Genomic DNA, 15,442 nt, shown 5'->3' with positions numbered 1-15,442 from the left:
TTATACGTGCAATAAACAAAAGTGATTTGAACTGGTCGTTTCCAGAGGCTGGAAGAAGGTAATGACCGACTAAGTAGCCTGATTTCAAGAACATCAGGAACTTTTCAAAATTTCAGAACTGTATAAGAAATTCACGAAGAAAAATCTAAATTTCGAATATCTGATTATCAAAGTTATTAAAAGTTTTAAAATTGTTAAATATTGAAATTATGTTTGATAGTATTTTAGCTTTACATTAATTTCTTGACAAGATAGAAATAAGGAATTGTATATTCTAATTAATGTCCATACAATTTTTGAACGCATAAATGACCTAAGTAAAGCGAAAAGGTGGTCGCTAGAAATCAAAATCGAAGTAGGGATTCGGTTTACTAGCGCAAATAATGTAACATTAAACAGCTATGCTTACCTTCACAATATTTTCCTTTAAAGTGAAGTGGGCATCGGCAACGTATCAGGTTGGCATTTTGGATGCAGGTTCCTCCGTTAAGACAAGGGCGAGACGGGCAATTAAAGATTTTTTCATTACAAAACTTGCCAAACCATCCATTAACACAATTACAAATGAAGCCATTTAATCCAAGTCTGTGACACTGGCCGTTACTTTGACACGGATTTGGAGTGCATGGATTGGTTTGACTGCCGCATATCTGTCCAGTCCAGCCTTGTGGACAGGTACAAATAAAGCTGTTTCCTCTAGGATAGCACTGTCCACCGTGTAAACAGGGGTTTCCTGAACAAGACGTAATTTTTATCTCACAGAGTTTACCAGTCCATCCTGGAGGACAGTCGCATATACTTTTGTGTACATTACAAGTTCCTCCATTTTGACACGGTGAAAATGGACAGGAATTAATGGGATTTTCACAACGTGGACCAGTAAATCTAGGTGGGCAAATACATTTCGCAACAAAGTTAGTTGTAGTACATCGGCCACCATTTAGGCAAGTCACTGAGCGACATTTATCTTCAAATTGACAACGATGACCGTAAAAGTTAGGAAGACAATGGCACACAAATGAGGTACCTTCATTCGAACATTGACCACCGTTCATACAAGGTGCTGACAAACATGCTGAAAGACCTAGATCCAAAAAGAAATAAATTTACAGATTAAATTCAAAACAAAAACAAATTAACAGAATAAATCTTCTTGATTTACTATTTAATAAAACAACATTCACTAAATCCATAAATGCCTTACTTAAATACAAACACGAAAATATTCAGTTTTGTAAATAAGATAATGTTGTGTGTGTTTTTCATTCTGCTCTAAATTACAACTTGGTTACAATGTTAGCACACTTAAGACGTCTTATAAGTAACTATAACTATGGCAGACCTGTTTAATACAGTATTATCGTTATGGAGTAAAAATCACTACCGATCAGCACGATTGATTTACAATTACTAATTCAGCCTACAGGTCATCTACAAAACGTCAAAAATTATCCTCAAATAGAAATGTATTTAAGATAAAAACATCTGATAATAGAAATAAAGATGTATTAAGCAAACGACTGCCAGACAATGATAATATATTTCACTTCGTTTGAATGATTTTTGTGTTTTACTTTTCTAAATATCTTTTTGTACTATGTAATCCCAATGCCGAAATTAATATACGATGTGGTATTCAATACAATTGCGAATATAGGCTTTATTTACTTGTAGAAATTAGGTTATGTGAGATCCAGATTTCACTCAGTATGGAATGTGTCTCTCATATCTATGTTGGACACCATTAATCTCTGACTTCTTTGCATGCTTATAGATGTATTCCAGCTTATTAGAAATCTTCAAATCTAACCACTGGCTAGATCGTTTTTAGCTTTAATAGTGAAATTCTTAACTTGCTAGATGAACCTTCTTCCTCACATCTCCGAGTTGCACACGTGTCATGCTTACGTGTTCCACTCCAAATCCCGCTTCTACCTCTTAAACCCGATCATCATATTACAAACAGTAATTATAAAGACCTTTTACCTCACGAATGTTAATGTGATATACAGTAATACCTCGACTATCGCGTATTTGACATTCCAAAACCTCCATCGATAGGTGAAAATCTACGAAGAAGGAGCAGCACTGTATATTTTTATTATTATTTTTATAATTTTTATATATTTATTTTATAAATGCATTTATGTTGTAAATGCAAAACAACACTACGGAGGAATCGACGTAAGCTCGAAAAATAAACTGTAATGGGTGATCCGTGATATGCCGAGAGATTACTGTATTAGCAACCTCCTGTATCTTCTAGTCTGAGAATATCCTATCGCTTACCGACTTAGTCTTCCAACAAAATAAAGAGATAGGTCACACATTTTTTTATGTGGCTTTATATATGAAGAAGGAAAATGATTTTAGTAGAAAGATATTTTTAAAAAGTCTAACATATTTCTAATTTGAAATTGAAAAAAAATTCATTTAGTATATTTAATAGGCTGAAATAACTTACATTGACGATAGAATCAGCTGAAATCAGTATTTGTTTTTCGTTTTTTTTTTTATTTTTGTTTAGACATATCTTCGGAGACATTTGGTATTTCTCAGTTTACCATGGAACTTGATGACTAAATAGTTTGCAATACTTACATTTGCTGAAATGTTGGCATTAGTTTATTATAGTGATGTAATTTCAAATAGAAATTCATGATTCTTACCATTCTCGCATTTGGATCCCGTATAACCATATGCACATTTGCAGTAATAGCTATTAATCAAGTCAACGCACGTACCTCCATTTAAACAAGGTGATGACGCCCGCTTGCAGTCGTCGATGCCTGAAATAAATCAATATTAACCCATTTTTTCACTTCGTTAATGTTTGCTTTGAAAAATCATTGCAGTTTAGAACACCAGATGTATTGCAATATCATGCATATTTAATAGTTTCTTTCATTTAGGGAGTATTATTGATACCTTGTCGAAGCAGTTAAATTTAACCTGCTTAAATAACAACAAATTGTTCGACAGTTAAATGCATATCTACTTTTAAATTTGTACTTCCATTTATTTTAACGTATTAATTATCCACTCATATCTACATGTTATTAATCAAAATTGAACTAGACATTAACTTTCAACTAGAGTAATAAATTAACAACTCAACTATGATAAGCTGTTGAACTTTCACTTAGAACGAATTATTATTGTCCAGTTAAAGAAATGACCAAATGAGCATTATCTGGAATATCTTTGAGGAGATATATAACACAGCTGCAGGTGGAATACACGTAGAACCAGATGGCATGCTGTATAAATATATAATGTATATAGAAGTGCAAATCTGAGCGTACATATGTTAAAGATGCCCACGTTAAAAAGAGTTTATTTTATGAGATAGATTCAATTAATATCATTATTATACCTAAAATGAAATAGACATTGATAGTTTCGCGATTATTACAATTAAACAGTGTCTCGAATTCCTACAAATAAAGTTTACAAGTCAATAGAAAAAAGTTAATACCTTCAATACAAAATTGTCCTGTGTATAACGGGTGGCAGGAGCAGCGAAACGTAGAGCCCATTCGATTACAAGTTGCATTGTTTTTACACGGAGCACTGCGACATGGATCAGCTGAAAAAGTAATGACGATACATGTCTTTTACGCATATATTTTCTTTCAATTTATTTAAATAATGAAATTCGATAAAATGAAAGTGAATCAACTTCATTAATATATCAACTTTATTACCATTAATATATCAACTTCATATATCAACGTCATTAACAGCAATGTATTTACAACCTCACAAAAAGAGAATTTGTATATATAATTACAGAGATTTATATGCTTTTAATTGAGCTGTGGCCAATCGAGTCGATACCGAGTCAGTCTGCTGTTGAATGTGTGACAACATCATTTATTAATCACTAGTGCTGCACTGAGAATAATAACAAAAATATTTAACTCTCATTCATTTAATTCTTCGCAGAAAATAGGTATTATGTAGCAGTGTAGTTTTCTGTTGTAAGGAGCAGGAGCCCTGTATAACAAGGAATGTTCTGTTTGCTTGCAATTACGTGCGTCTGTCGTGACCACAGCTCAGACAGACATTTTTTTAAAGAGTAGTTAATACATCCTTGATTAATGCAATAGTCATGAATAATTAAGGTATTTATGGAGGTAAAAAATTGATTGGATGACTGATTTTCGATGACTCAGTTTTAGATTACCGGGAATCTAAAGTGTTAGTGAGCAAATTCGAGATAATCGAAGTGCTAGCTAACCCCATAGAAAATCCAAGGCCGAAATTTTTTTAGGTAGAAAATGGTCCCATTTTATTGAACCCAGGAAGCTAAAGGGAGAACTGATCCAGGCAGGATTTGAATTCATGATTTAAAGAGACAGGAATAATAAATACGTACCATCGGGATTGCAGAATGGACCAGTGAAACCAGGCTTGCAGACTTTTTGACCGTTAATATCACACTGAAACCTCGTTTGTTCGCTGGTGGGGTTATCACACCTTGTTATGCAGTTCGGACCATAATAGCCGTGGCTACAATAACTCTGAAGTAAAACAACAACAAAGACATTCTAAGACATTCGAAAAGAGAATGGTTATATAAGACTTCTGATATTTTGCTCACAAACAGACTGTTTTAAAAGTATAAAGGTTTGTGGCTTTAGTGTACGAGTTTTTATTAATTGGTGAGCTGGCAGAATCGTTTGCATGCTGGACGAAATGCTGAGTGGTATTTCGCCCATTGCTACGTGTTGGTATTCATGGCACGTCACTGATATAAGTATGGTTTGCTGCTAGTTACTAAAGCAGTAAGGTTTCGATTTTAGGCTTCGTTATGCGTTCATAGAATCATTTCCGCGTTTCTAAAGATTTTGAATATATATATATTTTTTAAAGTGTAGTTTGGACACAAAAATAATGCCAGGTATTTTCAATACCATCTGCATATGAACTACTGTACGATAGAGTGCGCCCATAACCTAGAATACATATGTACACAGAGAAGAAATGCAAGAAATGTGAGTAATTGTCAAGGATTTTTAACCATGGATATTTGTGCTCTTCGCTCAGAGCAATAGGCTGCTGCAGCATCACATATCAGAATGATAAACGCTCAAATCAGTTAAGATGTGTGGCATAGAATAATACCCAGATATTCCTGGCCAACAATGATAGTTAAAGTACTTACTCGAATTTGGTAGGTCAGTTGAGTAGTAGGATTCTGACTACCACGAGTTGTTATCAATTTATACCTGGCTTCTTCGACGCTTCTCTGAGGTAAATAATAACCACTTTGGTAAACGTATTCGGCTATTAATTCGTTGTTGCTTTTTGCAGTAAACGAAACAACGAATTTCTGAAAACAGAGGTTTGAAGGTATGTATTATTGGAAATTTGTACTATCAGATAGAACAATGACAATATAAACGTAAACACACGCATACTTACTCTCTCTCTTCTTCACTCTCTCTGTTTCTGTTGTTCTCTCTCTCTCTCTCTCACACGCACATGCACATACACACACACACACACACACACACACACACACACACACTCACACACACGCATACACGCGTGGGTTTCCGTAGCGTAGCAGATTTATAGATTATTCAATACATTAATTAATTATAAGATATTCAATACATTAATTGATAAACAAATAAATTATTGAAAATCTAATATATAATCGTGAATACCTTCACATATGTTTTATTATGTTATTATAGCGTTGATTTTTATATATTTGTAGAGAAGAACGATCGTTGTTTCGCCTATATAACACATGTAAATAACAGCAGGAAACTCAGTAATATTAGTTCTTATGTTGTCAGAAGGTCTCAGTTTTGGAAAGTGCGAACGCACTTATATTCATGCTTGTTTCGTAAGCATTAGTGATATAAGGGAAAGGAATTGATTTAGCCACGAGCAAGTAAATCGCCTCTGACTCTGACCTTGCTGTAAAACAATGAACCAATAGTCAGTCTATAATAATCGCTTCTAATTTAGACACGAAGGCCAGCAGTTTTCATTTAAGTCGGTAACATCTGAAGTGCTTTTCGGTTGGCCAATGTAACACCTCATGGAGGAAGCAATATGATAAATAGTGAGCTGAAAAGGTAAATGCTATTATTATCAGACTTTCCAATCTGTCGCGATCTGTCTGTCACAATCTAAGAAATACCACAATATTATCCTTCCCCAAGAAGTATTAAAGCATCTAATCTAACTGCTGCCCACATATCTTCTCTTTCAACAGCGCAAGGAAAATAGAAAAATTTGTAAACAGCAACCTTTCAGTTCTGATTTCTCCCTTTTCTATGTGATCACTACTGTAGTTTTCGTAGAACAAGATATACAGCCTGTTGCTGTCTTAACTCATCAATGGTCTTTTGTCTTTCCTACCTTTGTCATAAGCTCAAGATATCAGCAAAGTTCTGTAGTATTGTTAGCGCGAGAACCTCATAACATCGTTCTACGGACATGCTATCTATCTATAATATCTTTTGGATCAGAGGTCGATAAATCTCAAGATCCAGTTATGTCTTCCAGTCAGTTAATGCAACACATATCAGTGAATGGATTGTAGTTTCATAAGTATGTGTGTGTGTCAATTTTTTAATACACATGTATACATATACACACACACACACACACACACACACACACACACACACACACACACACACACACCACCCACACACACACACACACACACACACACACACACACACACACACATATATATATGATAAACTTAATATAGTAAGTTTGCAGTTTATAATGCAACTTACTATGGAAAGTAAACACCTGTAGATAAAACAGTATAATCTATGAATACAAAATAAGTAATAATAATAAAAAAGAGATTTCACAGAAATATTTAAAGACTGGTCATTCCTCCTTCAGAGAATAAGAGGCTTCCTTACAATTCAGTACATATATTACACTTGATAGCAATAAGTATTTAAATCAGTAACAAAGGAAAAAAACTAGTTAAAATGGTTAGACTGATTACCATAATTTTCATTAACTGGCAACGTTATTCAATATGTAAAATTTTATTCTTAAGCATGTATTAGAAAATCTAAGATAAATTTAATGTAGTCATCCAATAATTCATAACGCCTCCCTTGGAAATTAAATAAATGTAAATACATCATGCCACTTTTTGGAACTCAGGAAAATATTATTCTGGTATATTTCGTAGCATGATTTAAATTGGGATTGCTATCCAGTTATCTTCACAAGAAGACAGAGGGGAAAACATCCTCTTGTCATGTAGCAATGAAACTAACAATCTTAAGAAATTATATCTTAAGAAACATCTCTTTCCAAATCCAAACACTTACCTGAAACGGCTGTCTAATCATGTACGTGATCGGATTACGTGCTGTACCGATAAATGTCTTATTCAAATCAATGACATTATCACCTAAAATTAATTTGAAAAAATGAAACAGAAATTATATTGGGATACGAGAGTGAAAATTTACAGACACACACACACAAGTACACAGATGATATAACCTTTCCATTCTCTCTAACCTCCAGTATAAAGATGTTATATACACATAACGTAGATATATTATCAGGCCAGACTGTCTGCACTCTCTCCATGTATACTGTCTGCATTAACTCCAAACTACACTGTCTCCATGTACAGAGACTTACTGTTATCTCTAGTGATGTTTTGTGAATCAAGTCTCTTTCTAATACTAAGCCACTCTAATAAGAAAAATATTACCCTTGTCTTTACATTCGTACAAATTACGCTAGATTATAATCATTCCACCGTATGTGGAAATTTCTCTGGATATGTGTAATGTTTACTCATCTAGATAGAGTATTGATATTTCGTGTTATGCTTAAAACCAGTGCATATTACCAGGATTTTCCGACTGGGGTCGAATTGAACAAACCATCTAAATTCATGTTAAAATTCCCGTATAAATGGAATAAGGTCTGGCTAGCTTGTTCTGGCATGGAGTTGTATAATGTAAAATAAGGAAATTAAAGCAAGTAATGATACTTTTAATGCATATAATACCCACGTTTCAGGTCATGACTCAATAAATAAAATAAAAATTCGTCTCTTACGCAAGATCTTCCTCAGTAAGACATTTCTAAATACGAACACGTTGATGGTTTTCGCCCTGTTTTTATTGGCGACATAATATATACATACATATATATACATACATACATGGTGAGTGAGAGAGAGAGAGAGAGAGAGAAATAGAAAGAAAGAGAGAGAGAAAGGGAGAAAGAGGTAGAAGAGAGAAAGATATAGGGAGAAACATATATACATGACTACCTTGGTGCGTAGGTGCGTTTATGTGAAGATATGACTTCTTTTGTCTCCAGTTTCTGATAAATAGGTTATGTTTGCTGACACCTACCGGGGGCATTATGAAACTTCACTTTTTCAATATAATGTTACTGCTATTCTTATTTCCTTCTTTCTATCATCAGCTCTAAGTATTCGTTTGCCTCATCATTGTTACTGCCATCACTGATGATATATTGAGCACTTTCTTTCATAATTAGCATTATCCTACATGATTTTAGTGACTCCTAAGGGAACCAATTCCACCCTCATTTGTATTTCACGATCTATATCGATATGGAATATTGCGTTGTAAATAAAAGTTTCATGTAGAACCGATCGCTACGAAATATATATAGATATATTAGAAAAAAACACCTATCAATTCAATAAGGAAAAATTAAATTATACTATTTAGAAAAATTACATATCATAGAAAGATTAAATATAAGATAAAACATATAGCAATGATTAAGTAATATGCACAATAATAATAAAACGTATATATGGTACAATAACGACATGTGTTTCGTGGCTATATCTAAGAAATGATAATAGTAATAGTAATAGTAGTAGTAGTAAAATCACTTCAATATAAAAATAGCCACTCTTCAGGTTAAAGATAAAGCAATAAAATAATTAATTAGATAAATTAATAAATATACGTAAATAATCTTGTAAAATACGAAATATCTTAACAAATATATTCTTGTTTAAATAAAAAATAGAATAAAAAACAAGATATAGATTAAATTATAGTATTTAGTTTTCACTTAATGTATATTTTGTATTTTATATATATATATGTTTGTTGTAAATATTTTAATTAATTGTATCTTACTTTTTATTCTATTTGTTTTACTTAAGCAAGAATATATTTAAGATATTTCGTATTTTACAAGATTATTTATGTATATTTATTAATTTATCTAATTAATTATTTCATTGTTTTATCTTTAATCTGAAGAGTGGCTATATTTATATTGAAGTGATTTTACTACTACTACTACTACTACTACTACTACTACTACTACTACTACTACTACTACTACTACTATTATTATTATATTATTATTATTATTATTATTATTATTATTATTATTATTATCATTTCTTAAATACAGCCTCGAAACACGTGTCATTGTTCTACCAAATGTATACGTTTTATTTATTATTTTCCTCATTACTTAATCATTGTTATATGTTTTATCTTATATTTAATTTTTCTAAATGGTATAAGTTAATTTCTCATTATTGAATTGATAAAAGGTGTTTTTTCCTAATATATATATTATATTTTGTGAAATTTGATTTAGCATTTCTAAATTGAATTTTTCCCTGTAAGTTTGGAATAAGATTCCCTCATATTATTTTATTATTATTATTATTATTATTATTATTATTATTATTATTATTATTATTATAATAATAATAATAATAATAATAATAATAATAATAATAATATATATATTATATATATATATATATATATATATATATATACATACATGTATATATACGAGTATTCACACTCTTATATGCATATTAACAAACATAATGATATGTAGAAAATAGAAACGTACATAAAGCGTTAATGCAAATATCGTTTGTCCTTTGAATGAGTATATTACTGTATACTTATTTAACTTTTTCTACACTGTTCAGGGATGTGAATTATATTTACCCGTTCCTATTCTAATGATTTTAGTAATGAAAAAGATGTCTGGTACTTAAAATGTACGCAAACTAACACACGTAGAATCATATCATAAAAATACAAAACAAGTCATCTTGAAATAGTTTTGAACTTCAATCTTGGAATCTCGCTAGTTTTATTTTTATGGATAAACATGTACTTACCGATAACTCCTGTTTTAGTCTCGCCATAACGACACAATGTCGAAGTATCATCAGGTCTAGCACAAACATGAAGAGTCGTTTGACATTGTTGACTTCCGAAATTGGAGCATGTGCGTCCATTAGCCAGTAAACGGTTGTAATTTTCAAACTTGATAAACTTCACATCAATTACATAGTCGGCTACAATTGGCTGTAAAATATCAGGAAGAACATTTTATGAAATATGTTTCTATAGCATTTACGATTTATATTTCTGGTTTCTTGTCTTTATTTGCAATATGTCTATGGGCAGATAAATATGTTTTGATGACATTTCATATAAAACTGAGTATTTTTTTAATTGTCCACGGAGAAATTGCTAATAAGCTCGATATTATTCAGGCCTTAGATAAACTGATTTATACATGTAATGTATATGTGACAGCTTATTCGATTACTAAATTACCGATGCTTTTTAGTGTTTGTTTTTTGTTGTACTGCACTGAACACACAAAAAATACCTATAGAATTTTAGCCAACAATACACAAAAGAAAACCCCTCTCTATCCCTTTACTTGTTTCGATTGCAGCTATGCTGTGGCATCAGTTTAAGGTTAATCATAGTTTAGTGAATCAAATCGCCCCTAGTATCTTTTAAGTCTGGCACGTATTCTATCCCACCCACTTTGCTAAACCTTTAAGTTACGAAAAATAAACAACCACCACTAATTATAAATCATGAGAGTCGAAGAGAAACACAAAGTTATGCATTTACGGCAGCCTTATACCCAATTTCTGTCCACCAAATTTACTCATAAGGGTTTGGTCGATTCGGAATTATAGTAGAATATATTTTCCCAAAGTTAAACCGAAGCCGAAACTAAATGCCCGTGAAGCGGTCTTGGTAACCTCAAAGCTATACCTGCGCCTTTTTTTAAATATAAAATAAGCTAGTAGTCAGAGATAACGGAATCAATCAGGTCAGTTTCAGCCCATTGCTGAGGATATTTAAGCTCTTAGTAATTATAGGTATATTAGCGGTGGACAACGAAAGAGTACTCTATTGTTGACAAACTCTCACAAAAAGATTGAAACTAGTCCGGCTGATTACTCTTTTACCTCTTCATAAAGTTATTGTATATAAAGACAGGATGCTTACATCTATCTATAACATGCAGTGTTGGATGAATGGTATTGATACATTCTACAGCACTGAAACACAAAAATCTGTTATTACACATATAACTGATATATATATATATATATATATATATATATATATATATATATATATATATATATATACATGTATAAAACACAAAATGTGACCTCGTGTGTACCGTTGGCGATTTTTTTCCTCTGTCTTCCCTTCTCTGGATCTTTCCTTCTCCTATGTTTCCGACGAAGAGCTCCGCTCGAAACATTAAACCCTCCTTCTTTCCTGAGCGTCCAATAATACTATATTTGTTCCACGTCCTCGCGTTGTTGTGTTTTTTTGTGCTTTCTTGTTTGGATTAACTTTATAAAACACACACACACACACACACACACACACACATATATATAAACACACACACACACACACACAAACACATATATATTTATACACATCAGTAAGAACACTTTATGAAATATGTTTCTATAGCATTTACGATTTATATTTCTGACTTCTTGTCTTTATATGCAGTATGTCTATGGGCAGATAAAGATGTTTTGATGACATTTCATCTGATACTGAGTATCTTCTTTAATTATCCAGGAGCTGGAGTGGCTGTGTGGTAAGTAGCTTGCTCATCACCCACATAGTTCCGGGTTCAGTCCCACTGCGTGGCACCTTGGCCAAGTATCTTCTACAATAGCCTCGGGCCGACCAAACCCTTGAGAGTGGATTTGGTAGACGGAAACTGAAAGAAGCCCGTCGTATATATGTATATATATGTGTGTGTGTTTATGTGTCTGTGTTTGTCACCCCAATATAGCTTGACAACCGATTCTGGTGTGTTTACGTTCCTGTAACTTAGCGGTTCGGCAAAAGACAGCGATAGAATAAGTACTAGGTTTAAAAAGATTAAGTCCTGGGGTCGATTTGCTCGGCTAAAGGCGGTGCTTTAGTAAGGTGGTGCTCTAGCATGGCCGCAGTCAAATGACTGAAACAAGTAAAAGAGTAGGAGTAAAAAGAGTATACACACATACATACATACATATATAGAGAGTATATATACATACATGCATACATACATATATACATACATATATACATACATATATACATACACACACACATATACATACATACACACACACATACGCGCGCACACACACACACGCGCGCACACACCCACACACACACACATAAAATGTAACAAACGAATAAAAAAATCCTTCAATTCACAGGTACGTCAGTTGAGTACCACAGAGATAGGTGTATGAATACAAATTTACAAATTACAAACAATAAATTAAATTAATTTTTTGGGAGGCATATAGAAACATTTTTTGACAGATGTATATTTTCTTTACTTAATTATTTTGTCCGTCATAATTTTGTGCTTTTATGGTACTCGTTATGTATCTGAATACATAACGAGTACCATAATGCTGACGCTCTTAAACAGGTTTTTTTGAATCAATATTTTACAATCTCGCAGTTTTTTTGCATGGAATTTCGTCCGTCTTTTTGAACCAAAACCCCGAAGAGACTTGTATACATGGATATGAATAGTTTATAAATCAAATGATGCATATAAGTCGAAACAAATTGTTGGCTTTTTTGGCTTTGTTATGTTTTTGTTATGTTATGTTATGTTATGTTAGGTTATATAACATATTATTCATGGTACATCATATTATATTATAATATAAATAAATTAGTAGATTATCACTTGTATTTCTCTATTTAATTTACTGTTCATATATATATATATATATATATATATATATATATATATATATATATATATTATATATATATATATATATATATATATATATATTATATATATATATATATATATATATGTATATGAATTATATATATATACATATACATAAATATATATATATATATATATATATACATACATATATATATTCATATATATATATATTCATATACAAATATGTATATCTATATCTATATATATGTGTGTATGCATGTATATATATATATATATGTATGTGTATATATATACGTATGTATAGAGGTATATGTATGTATATATATACACATAGATGTAAATATATGCACACACATACGTACACACACGTACGTACACACACACACACACACACACACACACACACAATTACAGGTACTATTCTAGCATGGCTGCAGTCAAATGGCTGGAACAAGTAAAAGAATATAAGAATATGCATACATATATATACATATATATATATATAATAGGTAATGAAACATGGGCTACAACAAAGAGAGAAGAGCAGAGACTGTTAACGGCTCAAATAGCCATGGAAAGATCAATGCTTGGTATCTCGTTGAGAGAGCACATCAGTAGCGAGATCATCAGAAAGAAGTCCGGCGTGAGGGATGTCATCGCAAAGTATACACGCACAAGTTTAGATGGGCTGGACACGTCGCCTGGCTCACCGATAATCAGTGGGCCCGCGCAGTTGTCGAGTGGTACTCGCGCGAGCTGAAACGACCACCCGGAAGGCCTCCACAGCGGTGGAGTTACGATTTCAGGAGGACGATTGGGATCACGTGGATGAGAAAGGCGCGATCCAGTGGGGAGTGGACAGCGTGCTGTGACCAGCGGTGTCAAATGGATGCCCGACGGACTGGTCGGTCAAGGTGATCAAGGTGATATATACATATATATACACATATATATAAATACATAATTACATACCTGTGTGTGTATATGTATGTATGCATGTATATATTATGTATGTACGTATGTGTATGTATGTATTTACATATGTATGAATACACACACACACACACACATATATATATATGTATATATATATATATATATATATATATATATATAATTAATCAATATAGGGTGGCAAAAAAATTTTGTAGAATTCTTTTTGCCACCAGCGGCCTAGTGGGAAAAAATTAAATAGTCATAGACCATTTTTAAGTTCAACATCAACAATCAAGGAACGGCCATAATAGGCCATTCACCCACTAGAAATAACAGCCAAAGCTTCAACCGCAAATAAAGATTATTCCGTAAACAGGAGAAAATTAAAAAACATTTACCCTGTAAATTCTTGTACGATGCACCGTTTCATCTGCTGTTTAATGGTAAACTAACCTGATTAAATTAAATCAAGCCAATCTTCCATAGGCCCTCAGATTCTTCAGCAAGAAATAGCCAAGTCGGAACAGATATTTTCACGAGGCATTTCAGACCCTGTCAAGGTAATATCTGACCTAAAATTTTCAAATCGTCGCACTCGCGCCAAATTTATCGGCAGCAAATAAATATAAGCCGTCGATTCCATTACGGAATTAACCAGAAAATTCATAATTAATCAATATAGGGTGGCAAAAAAAATTTTGTAGAATTCTTTTTGGCACCAGCGGCCACGCGAGTGCGACGATTTGAAAATTTTAGGTCAGATATTACCTTGGCAGGGTCTGAAATGCCTCGTGAAAATATCTATTCCGACTTGGCTATTTCTTGCTGAAGAATCTGAGGGCCTATGGAAGATTGGCTTGATTTAATTTAATCAGGTTAGTTTACCATTAAACAGCAGATGAAACGGTGCATCGTACAAGAAATTACAGGGTAAATGTTTTTTAAATTTTCTCCTGTTTACGGAATTAATCTTTATTTGCGGTTGAAGCTTTGGCTGTTATTTCTAGTGGGTGAATGGCCTATTATGGCCGTTCCTTGATTGTTGATATATATATATATATATATATATATATTCATGTATACACATGTATGCATGCTCATACAAACATACATACACGCATACATATGTATGTATAAAGACACTCATGTGTCTAAAAATGTATTATACAGAATCGGTGTGCGTGTGTGTGTTTGTGTGTGTGTTTGTGTGTGTGTGTTGTGTGTGTGTGTGTGTGTGTGCGTGTGTGTCTGTGTGCGTGCGCGCGAATGTTCGGTTTGGAGGGAATCTAAGACAGAATACTTACAGAAACTATTGTAGCAAGAAAAGCGCAGAGCAGGAATCTACCGGTTGATTGAAGCATGCTGATTGCCTTATTAAGAATTGTCTTATGAGCTTTTAGATATATACAGTGTATGTATAATTATCACTAGTCCACTCGTCCCTGCAAATGCGACGCTAGTC

At 32.8% G+C, this 15,442-nt stretch overlaps 1 protein-coding gene across 5 annotated transcripts in view; it reads right to left on the bottom strand.

The window, feature by feature from the left end:
- The window catches only part of LOC115231971 (neurogenic locus notch homolog protein 1-like), a 54,907-nt gene extending 39,472 nt beyond the window's left edge, over positions 1–15,435 (bottom strand). For 2 of the 5 annotated variants that reach the window (XM_036500190.1, XM_029801850.2), the window contains exons 1-9: positions 15,285–15,435; positions 10,169–10,358; positions 7,332–7,414; positions 5,171–5,338; positions 4,382–4,526; positions 3,479–3,589; positions 2,670–2,789; positions 897–1,084; positions 410–443 (exon numbers count right to left, since the gene is read on the bottom strand). In XM_036500190.1, coding sequence (XP_036356083.1) covers positions 410–443; positions 897–1,084; positions 2,670–2,789; positions 3,479–3,589; positions 4,382–4,526; positions 5,171–5,338; positions 7,332–7,414; positions 10,169–10,358; positions 15,285–15,341 — 1,096 coding nt within the window. In that variant the 5' untranslated portion in view covers positions 15,342–15,435. The remainder of the gene's footprint in view (positions 1–409; positions 444–896; positions 1,085–2,669; positions 2,790–3,478; positions 3,590–4,381; positions 4,527–5,170; positions 5,339–7,331; positions 7,415–10,168; positions 10,359–15,284) is intronic. The other 3 variants (XM_036500187.1, XM_036500189.1, XM_036500188.1) reach the window with 2 other exon arrangements.
- Positions 15,436–15,442: the final 7 nt, after the last annotated feature.

Source organism: Octopus sinensis, unplaced genomic scaffold (genome assembly GCF_006345805.1).
Source record: "Octopus sinensis unplaced genomic scaffold, ASM634580v1 Contig18997, whole genome shotgun sequence".
Lineage (NCBI taxonomy): Eukaryota > Metazoa > Mollusca > Cephalopoda > Octopoda > Octopodidae > Octopus > Octopus sinensis.
Note: the sequence above shows the minus strand (reverse complement) of the source record. Positions and strands in the feature narration are given on the sequence as shown.